This window comes from Haliotis cracherodii, unplaced genomic scaffold (genome assembly GCF_022045235.1).
Source record: "Haliotis cracherodii isolate W230 unplaced genomic scaffold, xgHalCrac1.p SCAF_1, whole genome shotgun sequence".
Classification (NCBI taxonomy): Eukaryota; Metazoa; Mollusca; class Gastropoda; order Lepetellida; family Haliotidae; genus Haliotis; species Haliotis cracherodii.
The window spans coordinates 2,764,726-2,784,511 of record NW_027266264.1 but is presented as its reverse complement, the minus strand read 5'-3'; the positions used below and the strand labels follow the sequence as shown (position 1 = coordinate 2,784,511).

The following is a 19,786-nucleotide window of genomic DNA, read 5'->3' as shown; positions in this document are numbered from 1 at the left end:
CTTCACTTCGGGGTTTTCTGAGATTTTATAATTCCCCTCGGTTTAATCCCTCGGATTCTTAAATATCATAAAAACTCGAAGGGAAGTGTTTCATCTAACCTGGAATCTGAAAGCACATTTGTCAACGATGTTATGTTTCAACATAATTTTCATAAATATCATAAACCTATGCTTTTAATAGGCGACGAACGAGATCGGGTGGTCGGACTCGCTGGCTTGGTTAGAAATCAAGATATCCCTTTCTATAGGTCGACTTCATGATGTCAACCACTAGACTCCCTGGTCCGACCTCGATTATGTGCCGACCCCCGACATGGATGGATTTGCTTAGTGTCATCAATAATATAATTAATGAGGCGTGTAGCCCGTTGCGCAATAACAACACTCCTGGTTTGTTCAGAAACTGCTTCAGTTCGAACCTGGAAAGGAAATATTGTCTCAAAAGGATCGGGAGGTCAGGCTCGGTTACCTGGGTCATAGGTGCCATCACACGTTGTCATAGCTCTGGTTTGTCTGGCTAAGACGCCATTATTTACAATATGTCTAGAATAATGCAGACAACAGTGTTAATGCAGACAGCTGGCCTTGTTTTATCCCCATGGTGAGAGTCGTCGGGCAGCACGACAAGTACTATTTGTAACGTCTTTTAGTGAAACCGTCGGCGATCGAACTGTGGAACAAGTCATGGGCATATGGTATTTTTATCAGGTTTATGTTCAGAGCCCTGTAAGACGTCATCAAGGTGGAGCTCGTAGCATGGACTTCTACCCCTGAACTCAACACTCCAGGAGTGAGTCAGTACGGTTTTACACCGCTTTTAGCAATATTCCAGCAATATCATGGCGTGGGGACACCAGAAAGAAGCTTCACACATTGTACCCATGACTTCGGCGTGACGAGCGAACGCTTTAACCACTAGGCTACCCGACCGCCCAGACACTCCAGGAGCTGTTATTGTCCAGGCTCGGCCCGCAAAGATCCGAGTTAGATTTGACCTTAAGCAACCCATGCTTGTCGTAAGAGGCGACTAACGGGATCGGGTGGTCAGGCTCGGTTCCTTGGTTGACGCATGTCATATAGTATGTTTATTGCTGAGGGCGGCGTTATACAACAAACAAACCAAATCTGAATTTATTTGGAGACGCCATCACTCAGCCTGTCTGAACGAATACAATGTTTAGCAATTTGGCTGAATGACATTATATAGCATTGGCACGTTACTGTCAGCGACGTAATCATATTCTCATTTTAGTCTCTGTTGTTTCGTGGAATTCATCTCAACATGAATCTTGCGGCATCGTGCATGGATCGAATGTAGTTGCAAGCACCGTTGTCTCAGTTGACAATGGCGGTATTTCCTGCAACTGCATTACAATTGCTGACAAGAACATCGCGAGAGTTGGAAGCTGCTCAAAAACACAAGTAACATTTAATATTGAGTAATAATACATATATTTATGTACTGCTATCAGTCAGAATCAAGTTCTCTCAAAGGTAAACATTGCAGTAACTGCGTCTATCAAGAGTCTTGATTGCTTTGTATTATCAATATGGAACATGGAAACGTGTAGCCATTTTTCAGCCGTTGTTTAGGGTTACCCTACGTCAACGTTCAGTGACGCCAATGGACGTAGAAACAATACTTCATTTAGATCATCAGACCTTTAGATGTCGCGAAGGGAGAACAGCAGATCCTGGTGTTGATCCGGCAGACTTGTCACGTGCCATCGGACGTCATCAACAGCTCAAATCTTCGACGAGGTCTTCATTGTAACCTGCAACACGTCACCGTGACGGTAACACATACATTATGACAGGATGGTAGCGTTGGGAGTTAATTCATCTTTAATATCTATATCCTGGTCGTAATTGTTCCATGCGACTAGGTGTTCCTACATTCATGACCAACTCCTCCCTTTCCGAGACAAGCCGAATGTAGACTCGTGCCCCCTTCGAAGGTTTTATTATTTGCGTACGAGCACGAGAACAACTTCAAACAAGAACGATAACTCTTATTCTACCCGTGTCTGAAAGTAATTTGTATGTAGCCCTCACAACAGCGCTCGCATATTCCTGTTTTAAAAGTATTAAACCTCTCTGATTCTAATATATTCTTTTGTACAAAAGTATATTCGGCAAGTCATCCAACTCATTGCTCAGTTGTTAATCTTTTTTTGCAAATTTTTAATTTTTAAACGAGATATCAAAATTAGATGAAGAAAGCTGCCTACATAAAGGTGGTTTTTGGATTCTAATTAATTTCAACAATGAATTTATAAGTACACATATTTTATATAAATTAATTACAATAAAATATCATATCTAGCATATCTAGAGATATATAAAAGGTGTTTCTAAACATAAAGCAACACCATAGTGAAACCATGTTAATATTCAAACCCCGCGGGGATTCCCCTGTAGCCCATGCTTGTCGTAAGAGGCCACCTCCGGTAACTTGGTTGATTGTGTACCATCGTACCCCGCTCGCGTGGATCGTTGCTAACAATACAGTTACTGGTTTGCCTTGTGAAGTCTATGTTATGTACGAGCAGCCGTCATATAGGTTGAATTTTGTTTTGTGCGACGTTAAACAACAAGCTTAAACAAGCTTCTGTCATAGCGACTGATTTACGACATCCATTGTCTGAAGAACATTTGATTGCAAAGGCTCATTACCCTGGAGCCATGACATCTATATGCCTTGAAACACTTAAGTGCTGTTATTTATTAGATGCTAATCCTATTTGTTAATCCCCATTTTTGTGTACATCGACCGTCTGCCATCCTGAACAGGATGTGCCAGTATGTCACTGATGATTTACTGTTTACATTTATATTTATTACTTACTAAATGTCAGTTGACCTTGGCTATATAAGCCTTGGTCCAGAGAGATTGAGAGAAGGAGAGAAGGAGAAAAAAAGGTCTTACCCTTAGCCTAGCTAGGGTTAGGCTGGGTGCTCCGGGGCACCAAGACAACAAGCACTACCACTATGTGCTGACTTGGCACATAGTGTCATTTGTATGTATATATCTACATGTATAAAGTAAAACTGTATATACTGCAAGCCATCGTCTCCAAGTTGTCACTTCCTACTGAGAACCATATGTCGGCCCCTTGCATATATGCGAGTATGCAAATTATTCATTAATCAACGTCAGACCGACACGCGTTGTTACTTCTATATTCAAAGCTTAAGGTGTTATAAAAAAGAAAGAATTACAATCTTGTTATGTAATGTAAGAACGTGTTGCTGAGTACAATGTATGTGCGGGATATAACATAAATAGCTTTGATAAAGTTGGTATTTAACTGATTTAAATTGTGGGAGTATCATACCAGGCTCTTACAGGTTTAATAAACCAGACTATTTGTACGTCATTAGGGTCATATAAAACGTATTTATTTATATTTATTACAGCAATTTCATTAACAATTTCTTTTTACAATAGCTTCCTTTCATCAAGAGTTTTTTGTTATAAATTTGAATATACTTTCTTCGAATCTCCTATATCTTGGCATTAATGATTGATGGTATATAAACCATCACACAGTTGAGAATGTTTATTGAGGAATCGATTATTTTCAGAGGTGTGTGTGTATTGGGGTATCTCAGTGAACTAGACAAACCCCCAAATACATATTCATAGCAATAAAACCAATTTAAATATATACTACTCAAAAGAAGTTAAGGATCACCCGATTCTTTCATATTGGTAATGTTAATCTGTCATGGCATGAGAGATTAACAATTGTGATATGAAAGAATCATGTGATCCTAACTTCTTTTGAGTAGTATATTATAACTGTTCTAATTTTGATATTTATAATCCATATTTATACCCCCCTGAGCATGTATGTGGTGAACTTGGCGAAATCAACCTACCGTTTTCACTTCCGTGTATTCGTGAAGAGCATATTCACCCCTGAAATAAAAGGCAGAGATTCAGAAGCGTAACTTTAGTATGTGGAACTAGACCGCACCTCTATGATACACTGAGCTCTCTCATCAATGTGTGACACATGTATTGGTACGTTGAGACACGACATATCTGTGAACATGAGACTAATCACCCAGATTCTGTCTAGGTGATTCTCAGAAGTGACACCCTACAGCCTTCTGAACTCTCACCCTTTCTTTTCTTAATTCAATACTTAGGGACCGCCATTCGGGTGAGATTGTGTTTTAGGCTTTATACTAGTATTCATTCAGCAATTCAAAAGATGTAATCATTTTTGGGGGGTCACAAAGTATATTTTTCAGAACATTCAGCATTTCAGTGAAAGGTTATGTTTTTGTAAAACCCGAAGATTTGTTTTGGAATAGCCACAGTATCTCATGGATCATATCCTCGGTGACAGAGGACCATACATCCATTCCAATATGACATTAAGCCTGGATTCATCGATCGAACCGAACGTCTTTTAGCAGAACTTCCTTTCCTTGCGTTAGCAATCAGGAAACATCCTTTCCAACAAAACGTCCATTTGGGCAGTCATCTGAATCGATCAGAAAATATCGAGCGCTCCCCACTTGGTCGCGATGTTGAATTAGATCAATGTCGTACTGAGTTCGGTAGAGACGTCGTGGTTGGTTATATGACAATATCATGGGCGAGAGAAATTGTGTGCTAAGCTAGTGATTGAAGAGATTAAGCCGGTGACGTCACTTCCGAGACCAAGCAATCGTGCTGAATGACTCCAGGACCTGCTGAGAAACAGGTCTATGTTAATACAGTGATGCTGAGATACAGGTCTATGTTAACACAGTGATGCTGAGAAACAAGTCTATGTTAATACAGTGATGCTGAGAAACAGGTCTTTGTTAATACAGTGATGCTGAGATACAGGTCTATGTTAATAAAGTGATGCTGAGAAACAAGTCTATATTAACACAGTGATGCTGAGATACAGGTCTATGTTAATAAAGTGATGCTGAGATACAGGTCTATGTTAATACAGTGATGCTGAGATACAGGTCTATGTTAATACAGTGATGCTGAGATACAGGTCTATGTTAACACAGTGATGCTGAGATACAGGTCTATGTTAATACAGTGATGCTGAGATACAGATCTATGTTAATACAGTGATGCTGAGATACAGGTCTATGTTAACACAGTGATGCTGAGATACAGATCTATGTTAACACAGTGATGCTGAGATACAGATCTATGTTAATACAGAGATGCTGAGATACAGATGTATGTTAACACAGTGATGCTGAGATACAGATCTATGTTAACACAGTGATGCTGAGATACAAGTCTATGTTAATAGAGTGATGCTGAGATACAGGTCTATGTTAACACAGTGATGCTGAGATACAGGTCTATGTTAACACAGTGATGCTGAGATACAGGTCTATGTTAACACAGTGATGCTGGGATACAGGTCTATGTTAACACAGTGATGCTGAGATACAGGTCTATGTTAATACAGTGATGCTGAGATACAGGTCTATTTTAATACAGTGATGCTGAGATACAGGTCTATGTTAACACAGTGATGCTGAGATACAGGTCTATGTTAATACAGTGATGCTGAGATACAGGTCTATGTTAACACAGTGATGCTGAGATACAGGTCTATTTTAATACAGTGATGCTGAGATACAGGTCTATGTTAACACAGTGATGCTGAGATACAGGTCTATGTTAATACAGTGATGCTGAGATACAGGTCTATGTTAACACAGTGATGCTGAGATACAGGTCTATGTTAACACAGTGATGCTGAGATACAGGTCTATGTTAATACAGAGATGCTGAGATACAGATGTATGTTAACACAGTGATGCTGAGATACAGATCTATGTTAACACAGTGATGCTGAGATACAGGTCTATGTTAATACAGTGATGCTGAGATACAGATCTATGTTAACACAGTGATGCTGAGATACAGATCTATGTTAACACAGTGATGCTGAGATACAGGTCTATGTTAACACAGTGATGCTGGGATACAGGTCTATGTTAATACAGTGATGCTGAGATACAGGTCTATGTTAACACAGTGATGCTGGGATACAGGTCTATGTTAATACAGAGATGCTTAGATACAGGTCTATGTTAATAAAGTGATGCTGAGATACAGGTCTATGTTAACACAGTGATGCTGAGATACAGGTCTATGTTAACACAGTGATGCTGAGATACAGGTCTATGTTAATACAGTGATGCTGGGATACAGGTCTATGTTGATACAGTGATGATGAGATACAGGTCTATTTTAATACAGTGATGCTGAGATACAGGTCTATGTTAACACAGTGATGCTGAGATACAGGTCTATGTTAACACAGTGATGCTGGGATACAGGTCTATGTTAATACAGTGATGCTGGGATACAGGTCTATGTTGATACAGTGATGATGAGATACAGGTCTATTTTAATACAGTGATGCTGGGATACAGGTCTATGTTAATACAGTGATGCTGAGATACAGATCTATGTTAACACAGTGATGCTGGGATACAGGTCTATGTTAATACAGTGATGCTGAGATACAGGTCTATGTTAACACAGTGATGCTGGGATACAGGTCTATGTTAATACAGTGATGCTGAGATACAGATCTATGTTAACACAGTGATGCTGAGATACAGGTCTATGTTAACACAGTGATGCTGAGATACAGGTCTATGTTAATACAGTGATGCTGAGATACAGGTCTAAGTTAATACAGTGATGCTGAGATACAGGTCTATGTTAACACAGTGATGCTGAGATACAGGTCTATGTTAACACAGTGATGCTGAGATACAGGTCTATGTTAATACAGTGATGCTGAGATACAGGTCTATGTTAATACAGTGATGCTGAGATACAGGTCTATGTTAACACAGTGATGCTGAGATACAGGTCTATGTTAACACAGTGATGCTGAGATACAGATCTATGTTAAGACAGTGATGCTGGGATACAGGTCTATGTTAACACAGTGATGCTGAGATACAGGTCTATGTTAACACAGTGATGCTGGGATACAGGTCTATGTTAATACAGTGATGCTGAGATACAGGTCTATGTTAACACAGTGATGCTGAGATACAGGTCTATGTTAACACAGTGATGCTGAGATACAGGTCTATGTTAACACAGTGATGCTGAGATACAGGTCTATGTTAACACAGTGATGCTGGGATACAGGTCTATGTTGATACAGTGATGCTGAGATACAGGTCTATGTTAATACAGTGATGCTGAGATACAGGTCTATGTTAACACAGTGATGCTGAGATACAGGTCTATGTTAACACAGTGATGCTGAGATACAGGTCTATGTTAACACAGTGATGCTGGGATACAGGTCTATGTTGATACAGTGATGATGAGATACAGGTCTATGTTAATACAGTGACACTGGGAAGTCGGTGGACGTTAACTCACAGTTCTCTCCCGAATCCGGACTGCTTGAAGCCGCCAAACGGTGTCTGCGCTGTTAACCAGTTATAACAATTCACCCTATAAAGGAACCACAGAGTTGGTTATTGGCCGGTTTAATAGACATCACGACATACAAGGAATGGCCGTAGTTGTTTTCTTCTGATTCCGGACATTCTGAGAGACGAACAACGCAGAGTACTAGCATTTCACTGTCCACTACAGAACCTATGTGTTTCTAGTATTTTACTGACACTTCAAATGTTTTTAAATATACAGATTAAACGTATTTCCATATTTGGACTTTTAATTTTAATCATAAAAGATTCGCAAATACACAATGTCATTTAGAAAGTTGTCAAATGTAACAATCGGTGGATGAGTGGGTTAGATCGCAGACTTTGTGTGCAGGCGATTAGGTACCTTACTCTGGCAGTGTGGGTTCGAATCCCGGATGGGACTCATCGCAAAAAGTACTAGAATTTGTAACGTTACTAGGAAATTGTTATCTTAAATATATCATTAGTAACATTAAAGGATCGTATGTGGTATTTGACTTCAACTTGCACCATGGGACCGTCTACACAAATCCGAGAGGAAGAAGCAACAGACGGTGTATGTCAATGATATCTTTTGTCTAAAGTTACCAAACTTACCAGACTGTGCCGGCCTTGACCCTGCTGGTGAAGGCCATGACCTTGTCCATGTCCTTGGAGAAAATGGAGGCAGCGAGGCCGTACTGTGACTTGTTGGCTCTTTCTAACGCTTCCTCCATCGTCTTGAACTTGAGGATGCACTGGACCGGTCCGAATATCTAAGTGTAGTAGAACAATGTGAGGAATATCTAACGTTTCCTTGATGTCATTTAATTATCGATTTTTTTAGCAGAAAATATAACTCACCACCTGAAGTTAAGGAACGAATTTGCAATTAATTACAAATTTAACATTGTACTATACAATGTTTATGTCAAAACTTTTATAAAAATGCAAAGTAAAATTCAGAGAGAGACTTATTCGTTCCGTGTGTCCCATCGTGCCGACATTTAAACCAACCTCATCTTTGCCAATGCACATGTCCTCTGTGACGTCAGAGAAGACAGTTGGTTGGAGGAAGAACCCCTTGTTTCCATGGCGTTTGCCTCCACACTGCAGCTTGGCGCCTTCCTTCACCCCATTCTCGATCATCGATAGGATCTTATTAAACTGAGTCTCATCAATCTGAAAAAATATATTTATGACCGAGGGATGAGGGCATATTTTATATTTACTGTGACCAGGGTGGGCCAGTAGTATGGTTTTGTCCTTTGCCCGCGATTGTGAGTGCTAGGTCGATAGTCTCTCTCTCTGCCATTGCCGTGGTCGGATTCTATTCAGGGAGTCACCCTTATTAAAATCAAGGAAACTATTTTCAAAGCTTGCTAATTTTATGAACATCCTTAATGAGGCTGTACATAATGTTGATATCTCATTTATATAAGAAATAAACGACTCGTGGTCGTTGTTTATCATACAATAGAACACTGCAGACCCTCATGGTTTATTCTCCCCGCAGTAATATATTTAGGAAATAAACGACGACTGGATGTCCCATGATATTGAATATCATAATTAACTAAAAGTGTCTATGAAAATTGAAATTCGCAACAACATCAGAATCAGTGATTTCACTTTACCCTCCCTTTAAGACTCCCCCCCCCCCCCCCCCACCCCACCCCCCCCCCTCCCCAACACGTACACACACTTTTTCAACCCCCCTTCTCTCTCCCCCATCCCCACCCCCCTAGTTGGAGATGTATGCAGCGCCACACATAATATGCCAAACTTGCTGGAGGTGATGCTCCGGGAGTTGCATATGACGGGACATGAGTGTGCATGCCTCGACGGAATCACCTGTGGCCCGGATTCGGTGGAGTCGTCGAGGGGGTCTCCTACTTTCCTGGCCTTGGCTCTGGCCACACTCCGTTTGACGAACTCGTCGTAGATGTCCTCCTGGACGTACGTCCTTGACCCTGCTGCGCAGCACTGGCCCATGTTGAAGAAGAGCGCCATGTGGGACATCTCCACCGCATAGTCCACTGAAACATGGGCGTGGGGATCCAGTTGTTGGGAGCATGAGCGTCGATTAGAAGAGGTGCAGGATAACACTCTCTAAAGAGTGAGTGAGGGTGGGGTGGGCAGACAACACCCACCCAGAGAGACAGTAATGGGGGAGATACACGGAGAGAGAGGGTCGGCAACAGCGACGGGTGGTATTTGAACACACACAGGGACAGTAATTGGCGAACTACAGAGAGACACACGGTAATTGGGACAACAGAGAGAGATAGTGAGTGAGTGAGTGAGTGAGAGAGAGAGAGAGGGGGAGGGGACGGTGACAGTGGAACTACGGACAGTCACTGGACAATAAATCCAAGAAGTACAAATCGGTGCAGATATTAGTACTCACAGTCGGCATCGGCAAACACCACATTAGGACTCTTGCCTCCCAGCTCGAGTGAGACCCGCTTCAGGTTGGACTGGGCCGCCAATGTCATCACCACCCGCCCGATCTGCACACAACAAGCATGGCATGCAACACACACTCGCGGGAGAAAATATCACTACATATAATCACCCTCGTATTGCTTTCAAAAGCATATTTCACATTAGGAGAGTGAGTGAGTTGTGTTTTACACAATTCTGAAAAGTATTCCAGTGATGTCACAGCGTGGCGGCTTATTTATAGTTACAAGAAAGCCCGAGGTGACTTAATCGGTCACTTTGGTGAAACCCACGAGCGCGGTGTTGGCAATCTAGGATCACCCGAATGAATTAAGTCTTTATCCTCCATTGAAGTTGGAGGCTAATTTGTTTGTGTTGCTGTATGAGACGTGGACGTACCTCTGTCGACCCCGTGAAGGCCACCTTGTCGACGTCGGGGTGGGAGGCGATGGCAGCGCCGGCGGTGGGGCCGTACCCAGGAACCATGTTGACGACGCCTGGCGGGAACCCGGCCTGGTGACAGTTTCAAGCATATTGGTAATAAACATTGTCCTTCATACATAATTTATACCATAACATGAGGTAGACCTTTGTATTGTTTCTTTTCAATGTACGAATGCGTGCTTTGTACACTGTGAAATTGTAATTTGATTGTTGTTGTTTTTACGTTGTACCCTTAATTTCAGTGTACTAACACTGGTCGGGTTAAACAAAGATAGACAGGTGAGCTACGATACCTCTTTAACAAGAGACGCTATGTAGAGCGCTGAGAGAGGCGTCTGTTCCGCCGGCTTCACGACAATGGTGTTCCCACACGCCAGCGCAGGGGCAATCTTCCAGATCAACATCGGGACCGGGAAGTTCCACTGAAGGAAACAAATTGGTACCACAAATACTTAAAGTATCGTTAATACATTCGCGTGTAACATCTTAGCTGCTTAACGAAATCATTTATTTACTGTATACTGCATAAACAATCATCAATGACTTTCTCTCGTCAGTTCGGTTCTTCCCAGTGAAGATCCGATGAACAACAGATGAATAACAGATGATTTACATATGAACTACAGAGGAACAACAGATAAACAACAAGGGAACAACATGTGAACAACAGATGAACTTCAGAGGAACAACTGATGAACATATGAACAACAGAGGAACAACAGATGAACAACAGAGGAATAACAGATGAACAACAGATGAACAACAGAAGAACAATATTTGAACAACAGATGAACAACAGAGAAACAACATATGGACAACAGAGGAACAACATATGAACAACAGGAACATCAAATGAACTACAGATGAACAACATGTGAACAACAGATGAACAACAGATAAACAACAAAGGAACAACATGTGAACAACAGATGAACTTCAGAGGAACAACTGATGAACATAAGAACAACAGAGGAACAACAGATGAACAACAGAGGAATAACAGATGAACAACAGAAGAACAACAGAGGAACAACATATGAACAACAGAGGAACAACATATGAACAACAGAGGAACAACAGAGAAACAACACATGGACAAGAGAGGAACAACAGATGAACAACAGAAGAACAACAGAGGAACAACATATGAACAACAGAGGAACAAAATATGAACTACAAAGGAACAACAGATGAACTTCAGAGGAACAACTGATGAACATATGAACAACAGAGGAACAACTAATGAACAACAGAGGAACATCAAATAAACTACAGATGAACAACAGAGGAATAACAGATGAACAACAGAGGAACAACATATGAACAACAGAAGAACATCAGAGGAACAACAGAGAAACAACATATGGACAACAGAGGAACAACAGAGGAACAACTTATGAACAATAGAGGAACAACAGAGGAACAACAGAGGAACAACAGAAGAGCAACAGAGGAACAACATATGAACAACAGAGGAACAAAATATGAACAACAAAGGAACAACAGATGAACAACAGAGGAACATCAAAGGAACTATATATGAACAACAGAGGAACGACAGAGAAACAACATATGAACAACAGAGGAGCAACATATGAACAACAGAGGAACAACATATGAACAACAGAGGAGCAACATATAAACAACAGAAGAACAACAGAGAAACAACAGAAGAACAACAGAGAAACAACAGAGGAACAACATATGAACAACAGAGGAACAACATGTGAACAACAGAAGAACAACAGAGAAACAACAGAGAAACAACAGAAGAACAACAGAGGAACAACAGAGGAACAACAGAAGAACAACAGAGAAACAACAGAGGAACAACATATGAACAACAGAAGAACAACAGAGGAGCAACCAACCGGAATGATCTGTCCGCAGACTCCCACCGGTTCGTGTCGGGTGTAACAGAAGTACGCCCCATCTGGAACACAGAAGTAGAGGTCTTAAAATTGTGGCTTACACCAATGTCGGGCACTATTTGTACCCTTCTCTAAAGTCCAACACTTCTTTGTACACATCACTACGGCCCAACACTTCTTTGTACACATCACTACGACCCAACACTTGTTTGTACATATCACTACGGCCCAACACTTGTTTGTACACGTCTCTACGGCCCAATACTTTGTTTGTACATATCTCTACGACCCAATACTTGTTTGTACACATCTCTACGCCCCAACACTTGTTTGTACATATCACTACGGCCCAACACTTGTTTGTACACATCTCTACGCCCCAACACTTGTTTGTACACGTCTCTACGGCCCAATACTTTGTTTGTACATATCTCTACGACCCAATACTTGTTTGTACACATCTCTACGCCCCAACACTTGTTTGTACATATCACTACGGCCCAACACTTGTTTGTACACATCTCTACGCCCCAACACTTGTTTGTACATATCTCTACGCCCCAACACTTGTTTGTACACATCTCTACGGCCCAACACTTGTTTGTACACATCTCTACGGCCCAACACTTGTTTGTATACATCTCTACGACCCAACACTTGTTTGTACATATCACTACGCCCCAACACTTGTTTGTACATATCACTACGGCCCAACACTTGTTTGTACATATCACTACGGCCCAACACTTGTTTGTACACATCTCTACGGCCCAACACTTGTTTGTACACATCTCTACGGCCCAACACTTGTTTGTACACATCTCTACGGCCCAACACTTGTTTGTACATATCTCTACGACCCAATACTTGTTTGTACACATCTCTACGGCCCAATACTTGTTTGTACATATCTCTACGGCCCAATACTTGTTTGTACATATCTCTACGGCCCAATACTTGTTTGTACACATCTCTACGGCCCAGTACTTCTTTGTACACATCTCTACGACCCAACACTTGTTTGTACATATCTCTACGGCCCAACACTTGTTTGTATACATCTCTACGACCCAACACTTGTTTGTACATATCACTACGCCCCAACACTTGTTTGTACATATCACTACGGCCCAACACTTGTTTGTACATATCACTACGGCCCAACACTTGTTTGTACACATCTCTACGGCCCAACACTTGTTTGTACACATCTCTACGGCCCAACACTTGTTTGTACACATCTCTACGGCCCAACACTTGTTTGTACATATCACTACGCCCCAACACTTGTTTGTACATATCACTACGGCCCAACACTTGTTTGTACACATCTCTACGGCCCAACACTTGTTTGTACACGTCTCTACGGCCCAATACTTGTTTGTACATATCACTACGGCCCAATACTTGTTTGTACACATCTCTACGACCCAACACTTGTTTGTACACATCTCTACGCCCCAACACTTGTTTGTACATATCTCTACGACCCAACACTTGTTTGTACACATCTCTACGCCCCAACACTTGTTTGTACATATCTCTACGGCCCAACACTTGTTTGTACATATCTCTACGGCCCAACGCTTGTTTGTACATATCTCTACGGCCCAACACTTGTTTGTACACCTCTCTACGCCCCAACACTTGTTTGTACACATCTCTACGGCCCAATACTTGTTTGTACATATCTCTACGCCCCAACGCTTGTTTGTACACATCTCTACGGCCCAACACTTGTTTGTACACATCTCTACGGCCCAATACTTGTTTGTACATATCTATACGGCCCAATACTTGTTTGTACATATCTCTACGGCCCAATACTTGTTTGTACACATCTCTACGGCCCAACACTTGTTTGTACACATCTCTACGGCCCAACACTTGTTTGTACACATCTCCACGGCCGAACACTTGTTTGTACACATCTCTACGCCCCAACACTTGTTTGTACACATCTCTACGGCCCAACACTTGTTTGTACATATCTCTACGGCCCAACGCTTGTTTGTACATATCTCCACGGCCGAACACTTGTTTGTACACATCTCTACGCCCCAACACTTGTTTGTACACATCTCTACGCCCCAACACTTGTTTGTACATATCACTACGGCCCAATACTTGTTTGTACACATCTCTACGGCCCAACACTTGTTTGTACACATCTCTACGACCCAACACTTGTTTGTACATATCTCTACGACCCAATACTTGTTTGTACACATCTCTACGGCCCAACACTTGTTTGTACATATCACTACGGCCCAACACTTGTTTGTACACATCTCTACGACCCAACACTTGTTTGTACACATCTCTACGGCCCAACACTTGTTTATACACATCTCTACGGCCCAACACTTGTTTGTACACATCTCTACGGCCCAACACTTGTTTGTACACATCTCTACGACCCAACACTTGTTTGTACATATCTCTACGACCCAACACTTGTTTGTACACGTCTCTACGACCCAACACTTGTTTGTACACATCTCTACGGCCCAACACTTGTTTGTACACATCTCTACGGCCCAACACTTGTTTGTACACATCTCTACGACCCAACACTTGTTTGTACACATCTCTACGACCCAACACGTGTTTGTACACATCTCTACGGCCCAACACTTGTTTGTACATATCTCTACGACCCAACACTTGTTTGTACACATCTCTACGACCCAACACTTGTTTGTACACATCTCTACGGCCCAACACTTGTTTGTACATATCACTACGGCCCAATACTTGTTTGTACATATCTCTACGGCCCAATACTTGTTTGTACATATCTCTACGGCCCAATACTTGTTTGTACACATCTCTACGGCCCAACACTTGTTTGTACACATCTCTACGGCCCAACACTTGTTTGTACACATCTCTACGGCCCAACACTTGTTTGTACACATCTCCACGGCCGAACACTTGTTTGTACATATCTCCACTATAGTTTATTCAATCGTCAAAAGTTGTCAACTGAAACAGACAGATTTGTTCATAGTTAAAACTTTTCAGGATAATCCCTCGGGCATCTATCCCCATCCATGGGGTTGTTATGGTTCTCGACCGATATATTACTGCCAGGTTCTGATAATTACTAAAGGATGCATAATTCTAACACTTCACTCATATTATCATTCTTCTTGTATCACAAATGTTATTCAACGTCTACGACATACAAACGAAAAAAAATAGATTACAAAATACATTCAACTGATAACAAAACTTATGCTTTGAGTGAATGCGCTGATCGCTGCACCATGCTGTTATGCCATTCTAAAACATGGTAACCGAATCGATACACACCGTGTACAATTACCCAGCTGATTACACATGTCTAAACATGCGCATGTATATACAATTGTCATAGACAGATTATGGTATCATCAGCATTGTCAACAAGCGAGGTCCACTTGAGCGGCTGGTGGTTGTTGAACAGTTAGTGACAGATGTTGCCCAATGTAAATGGGAATCATGTCATTATTACAGATATACATTGGAATTTCCCTTATTTGCGAAATAAAGATAAATGTCTGAACGGCTGGTGGTTGTTGAACAGTTAGTGACAGATGTTGCACAATGTAAATGGCAATCATGTCATTATTACAGATATACATTGGAATTTCCCTTATTTGCTAAATAAAAATAAATGTCCATAACATCCACCTGAATTAAATGATTTTGAAAGTGTTATATGCTGAAATACAGTGAAAAGTCGTTAATGTGGACTGTGCCGTTTCAAGCGACATCGTCCACATAAACAGGTTTCCGGATAGGCGAGTCTGGGTATTTAATATCGTTCTTTGTATGCATGTAGATGTTACAATAATCATTTCCGGAATGTCGGTTTCCGGTTTAAAGGGGTTTCACTGAATGTGGATTGTGAAAATTCTCAAATTCACATTTTGACTTTAGATTTCATAACGAGCATAAAATAAGAACACTTTGATTTCCATTGTTGAAATATTCCGATAAATTGATCGTACGAGTTTAGGTCAATCAAACGCATTCTGCTTGTCGCTATGTGATTTCCCATCATATGGCTTGTAAAGGCAGTATGCGCACATCGATCGTACCTCAGCTACAGTCGCGGCGAGGGTCAATGAAAGGGCGAAACACAAGCGTGTTTTATCAACGTCGGGACGATCATAAACGCCATGCATCTACTAAACTGGTGCGTGAATATGGAATACATTCGTACGATGAAACAAATAATAAATTGAATTTGTAATATAAAGGGCAACATAGGTTTCTAACATATGTATATTCAATACCGTCGGCGCTTTATATCAGTGAACAGACATACATGTATATGAAGAAATCTTTCGTATGACTAAAGGTCATAAATTCAACAATCCTGCCTATGATTCACTGTTGCATGTTCACCTATTGGGATGGTTTTTCCACATATCTTGTCGGCCGTCCCCGCGTAGTAGCGCAGGATGTTGACGCAGCTCCCAGTGTCGACGAAGAAGGCGTCCTTGTAAGGTTTACCATTGTCCAAAACATCCAGGCTCTACAAAATAATTCAGACTCTACAAAACAATTCAGAATCTACAAAACATCCAGACTCTACAAAACATCCAGACTCTACAAAACAATTCAGACTCTACAAAACATCCAGACTCTACAAAACACCCAGACTCTACAAAACAATTCAGAGGACATATAGTATGTGAAAGTATGTGAAAGTCTTAGTTCATAGCCCGAACTAACAGAACACCTGGTGTCTATAGTTAATCTGTCATGTCCATGATTATGTTAACTTCAGTCACAAGAGAAAATCGGCTGTGCTTTAAGTTCTTTTGAGTTGTATATATACATTGACAACGCATGGATCATCCATGTATGGGTTATTCATTGCCCGTATGGCATTAGGGGTAGAGTCGGTGTCGGTGTTCGACTCACAGCTATGTAACCGATATCCCTCTCCAGCAAGTCAGCCAACTTGTTTAGAAGACGACCTCTCTGGCTGGCGTCCATCTTCTGCCAAACTGACCCGAACTCCATCGCTTTCCTTGCAGCGGCAACAGCTTTGTCTACGTCAGCCTACAAACAAACAATGCGAAGGGACCTGTGATATGTCCCCGGTATGTCCCCCTTAACAAACATACAACGTGGATCTTGTGGTGACAACGGTATATTTCCCTTAACAAACATACCACGTGGATCTTGTGGTGACAACGGTGCGTCTCCCTTAACAAACATACCACGTGGATCTTGTCCTGACAACGGTATGTCCCCCTTAACAAACATAGCACATGGGTCTTGTCCTGACAACGGTATGTCCCCTTAACAAACATACAACGTGGATCTTGTGGTGACAACGGTATATTTCCCTTAACAAACATACCACGTGGATCTTGGTGTGACAACAGTGCGTCTCCCTTAACAAACATACCACGTGGGTCTTGCTGTGACAACGGTATGTCCCCTTTAACAAACATAGCACGTTGATCTTGTGACAACGGTGCGTCTCCATTAACAAACATAGCACGTGGATCTTGTGGTGACAACGGTGCGTCTCCCTTAACAAACATAGCACGTGGATCTTGTGGTGGCAACGCTATGTCTCCCTTAACAAACATAGCACGTGGATCTTGTGGTGACAACGGTGCGTCTCCCTTAACAAACATACCACGTGGATCTTGTGGTGACAACGGTGCGTCTCCCTTAACAAACATACCACGTGGATCTTGTCCTGACAACGGTATGTCCCCCTTAACAAACATAGCACACGGGTCTTGTCCTGACAACGGTATGTCCCCTTAACAAACATACCACATGGGACTTGTCCTGACAACGGTATGTGCCCTTTAGCAAACATAGCCCGTGGATCTTGTAGTGACAACGGTGCGTCTCCCTTAATAAACTTAGCACGTGGGTCTCGTCCTGACAACGGTATGTCCCCTTTAACAAACCTAGCACATGGGTCTTGTCCTGACAACGGTATATTCTTGCCAATATATGATTGGATTAATGTGGGGATTCTCCTGTAAACCTGACAGAGGACATTTTCTTTAGATGTAGATCCACTGATGCTTGAGAGGAGGGGGTGTCGGATTCATATTGAGACGCATTTTGGGCTAGGGGCCAGTGGTCGCATTCTTTTGTGGACGTATTAATTTCACGATTTAAAGTACTTGATTCCCGCCTCAGGGTTCTTTTGTCGGGTAATTTTAAGATAGACAAGGGGAATCGGAGAATGATATAATAGTCATTCTGGGAATGTTCAGATCCTGTTTTGTGGCAGTTTAATGGCTTCATTTAATGATTTTAAATCAAGTTAAAAGCTATCATTTCAAATTGATCCAGTGTCAGAATCAGGCGAAGTTACCACTCACCTTGTCGCCCTCCTGCACGTCCACTATCTTCACCCCCGTCGACGGATTCAGAGTCGGGAACGTCTTCCCGCTGACGGAGTTGACAAATTCATTGTTGATAAAAATCTGTAAAAGAGGTATGTATTATAATGAAATATCTAGCCATAGATGTCTGTTTATCCCAATGACCAAGTGTGTATTAAACACGTTTATTGATACAACTCACTCAGGGTTAATAGACAAAAATTCAATATGAACTTGAGAGTCCCCTATAGACGCTAGGGAGGTGGATTAACTCACAAAAATATTTTTACATTAACCTTTTACCTCCTATACGTAACGTTTACCTCCTATACATAACGTTAATGCATGTCATCGATCCCAATTGCGCGGATCGATAATCTTGATATCAATCACTGGATTGTCTGGTTCAGACTCGATTATTTACAGACAGCAGTCATATAGCTGGAATATTGCTGAGTGCGGCGTTAAACAACAAACAAACAAAACATAACGTTAACCTCCTGTACATAACGTTAACCTCCTGTAAATAACGTTTGCCTCCTATACATAACGTTTACATCCTAAACATATGTATATAACGTTAACATCCTTCACATAACGTTAACATCGTATACATAACGTTTACCTCCTATACATAACTTTAACATCCTTTACATAGCATTAACACCCCATACATAACGTTAAACCACTGGGCGCCCGGGCCGCTATGAGACAACAGTCGTCGATACCGCGATAGTGAAGGACGACACCAGATAGCAACCCATAGCAAATACTGGCGAGTACTTGTATATCAAAATTAGCCCTCTATTAAGCCATGGAGTCTATGTAGTTCAAGCAAGTATCCACAGACTACCAAACAGGAACAACCGTAAAATGTCTGTATCCTAAGTTTGTCTGTGACAGTGGCAGTAACAACAAACATCCACAGCAGCACCGCCAACGTACAAGGGGAACCCATTACTGCACATTCCAGAACGCCGCTACTTTAGCGTCCATTCAGGTCGATAGGGCGATGTCAATCAGAACAAGTGCAAATCACTGCATGAGATGTAGTATTAGAAGAAGGCAGGTGTCTTACCTGTGTGCATTTCACTTCCGGGTTCTTGATCGGTGGAATAGGCGGGGTTGGGAGAGCCATGTTGAAGTTTGCTTCGACCTTTCTTTTGCAGCCGATCGAAGAGGATTCCCCTAAATATATGCTAGATCACGTGACAGCTGACGCTTTAAGCGCGGGTCACTCAA

General features: G+C 41.7%; 1 protein-coding gene across 1 annotated transcript; it reads right to left on the bottom strand.

Annotated features, from left to right (window-relative positions):
• Nucleotides 1–1,479: 1,479 nt before the first annotated feature.
• LOC139458864 (retinal dehydrogenase 2-like) lies at nt 1,480–19,786 on the bottom strand. The gene is made up of 14 exons (XM_071240299.1): nt 19,623–19,786; nt 18,542–18,646; nt 17,106–17,246; nt 16,584–16,713; nt 12,186–12,247; nt 10,608–10,736; nt 10,270–10,383; nt 9,836–9,938; nt 9,280–9,464; nt 8,443–8,607; nt 8,044–8,201; nt 7,394–7,468; nt 3,886–3,925; nt 1,480–1,775 (listed from the first exon to the last, which is right to left on the bottom strand). Exons 1-14 carry the CDS (start codon nt 19,680–19,682, stop codon nt 1,746–1,748), a joined length of 1,497 nt encoding a protein of 498 aa, XP_071096400.1. The 5' UTR covers nt 19,683–19,786; the 3' UTR covers nt 1,480–1,745.

Coding starts and splice junctions, on each gene's coding strand:
- LOC139458864 (XM_071240299.1), bottom strand. CDS start 19,682: ATGGCTCTCCCAACCCCGCCTATTCCACCGATCAAGAACCCGGAAGTG. Junction 9,465..9,835: donor GGTGTTTGCCGATGCCGACT/GTGAGTACTAAT, acceptor CCCATGTTTCAG/TGGACTATGCGGTGGAGATG. Junction 1,776..3,885: donor AATACACGGAAGTGAAAACG/GTAGGTTGATTT, acceptor GACGTGTTGCAG/GTTACAATGAAGACCTCGTC.